The sequence below is a fragment of the Otolemur garnettii genome, unplaced genomic scaffold, assembly GCF_000181295.1.
Source record: "Otolemur garnettii isolate 467f Iridium unplaced genomic scaffold, OtoGar3 scaffold00017, whole genome shotgun sequence".
NCBI lineage: Eukaryota > Metazoa > Chordata > Mammalia > Primates > Galagidae > Otolemur > Otolemur garnettii.
The window spans coordinates 11,298,848-11,300,631 of NW_003852412.1; the positions used below are offsets into that span (position 1 = coordinate 11,298,848).

A 1,784-nucleotide genomic window follows, 5' to 3' on the forward strand; every position below is an offset into this window, starting at 1 on the left:
CCTGTAGTCCCAGCTACTTGGGAGGGTGAGGCAAGAGGATCACTTGAACCCAAGAGTTTGAGGTTGCTGTGAGCTAAGATGCCATGGCACTCTACCAAGGGTGACCAAATGAGACACTCTGTCTCAAAAAAAATGTGTATAATCAGGGTACTTAGCTATTGAGTTTTGACTTCTAGTTATGTATTTGTCTTATTTTTAGATATGAATGCATTATAAAGGCATTCAGAATAAATACTCTTATATCAACTTTTAGAGGTCTTCTTTTTTTTTATTGTCTTAATGGAATTATTGCTAAACTGCAAACTCCTTGAAGTCAGGGGCTATGTCAGTCCAGTTAATGCTTATATCAGCATGTAGCAAAGTGCTGGGCTTGTAATAAGAAAATATGTGGCAGAGGGGAGGGAGGGACAAGAGAAGGGATGGAAGAGGGCCTTGGTCTGTAAGAATAAAAAATGAAATAAAACTGAATTATCAAAAGAAAAGACAAAAAGGAGATGTGATGCATTTATTCCTTTCTGTTAACATTTCATTTTTTTTTTTTACTGCTGTGATTATTTGTTGTATTCATAGGTGGTTTGAAGTCTAATGTTAGGTATTTCTGACAGGATTAGGCATGGACATAGGGAAATTGATGGGTTTTGGTAACATAAAAATTCGAAGTTGCTTGGTCAGCTATCTCCTTCACTAGGAGAACTTTTTATGGTTTATCTCTCCAGTTGAGATGTTTGCACATTTGTGTATCTATCTCATTAAGAACCATTTCAAATATGTTTTAGGAAACATCACAGTAGACATAACCATGTGTGACTATTTTTGATTTTTATTTTATAAATTTTTTCTTCTTTAGCCCAAAACTAAATGTGACCCTTACGTACTTGAGCATGGAGATGAAGTGAAAATTGGAGAAACTGTATTATCCTTTCACATTCACCCTGGAAGTGATACCTGTGATGGCTGTGAACCAGGGCAGGTTAGAGCTCACCTTCGCCTTGATAAGAAAGATGAATCTTTTGGTATGTACAGTAAAATGTCAAATATTGGCATGATAACTTTTTAGTTTAATTCTCCAAGTGTTCTAAAAAGTATGAGCTACTGGCTTCGTATCTAATTGACGTGATACCATACTGAGATATATTTATACAAAGCTATGAGCCTTGGATATAACTGGTATAATAATGGATTGAGATATATTTATATTTCAGTGAATATTATGAAATGAGACTTAAGAAATAACTTATATTTGAAATTTTGAGACCTAGTCTTAAAAATTATGATTGTAGTTGATTTTTCTGTGTCATAATTTGAGCTTTAGGTTGTCTTCTGACCAGAAAATAGACTTATTAGCTCTGTTTTAGTAGGCTTTTGAAGCAGACTGCAGGGTAGCTAAATGTTCTTCTGGAGTAATTGTAGTTGAAAATTTCCAAGAGAGTAAATTTAAAGTGTTCTCACCATACACACAAAAAAGAAAAATGTGAGATAAATGTTAATTAGTTTATTGTGCCCCGTTCAAAATGTATACATATATCAAAACATCATGTTATATACCATATATACATTTTTACCTATGTAATTTACATATATCTAATTTATATTTACATTTGTATAATTTTTTTTTTTTTTTTGCAACAAGAATCTCAAGCTGTTGCCCTGGGTAGAGTCCTGTGGAGTCACGGCTCACAGCAACATCAAACTCTTGGTCTCAAGCACTTCTCTTGCCTTAGCTTCCCAAGTAGCTGGGACTACAGGCGCCTCCCTCAATGCCTGGCTGGTTTTTTTTTTTTTTT

The 1,784-nt window shown here is 34.4% G+C and overlaps 1 protein-coding gene across 2 annotated transcripts in view; it reads left to right on the top strand.

Moving 5' to 3' along the window:
• Positions 1-1,784, top strand: part of AGGF1 (angiogenic factor with G-patch and FHA domains 1) — a 30,224-nt gene that overhangs the window by 19,272 nt on the left and 9,168 nt on the right. For both annotated transcript variants that reach the window (XM_003785929.3, XM_023510951.1), the window contains one exon: positions 848-1,013. In XM_003785929.3, coding sequence (XP_003785977.1) covers positions 848-1,013 — 166 coding nt within the window. The remainder of the gene's footprint in view (positions 1-847; positions 1,014-1,784) is intronic.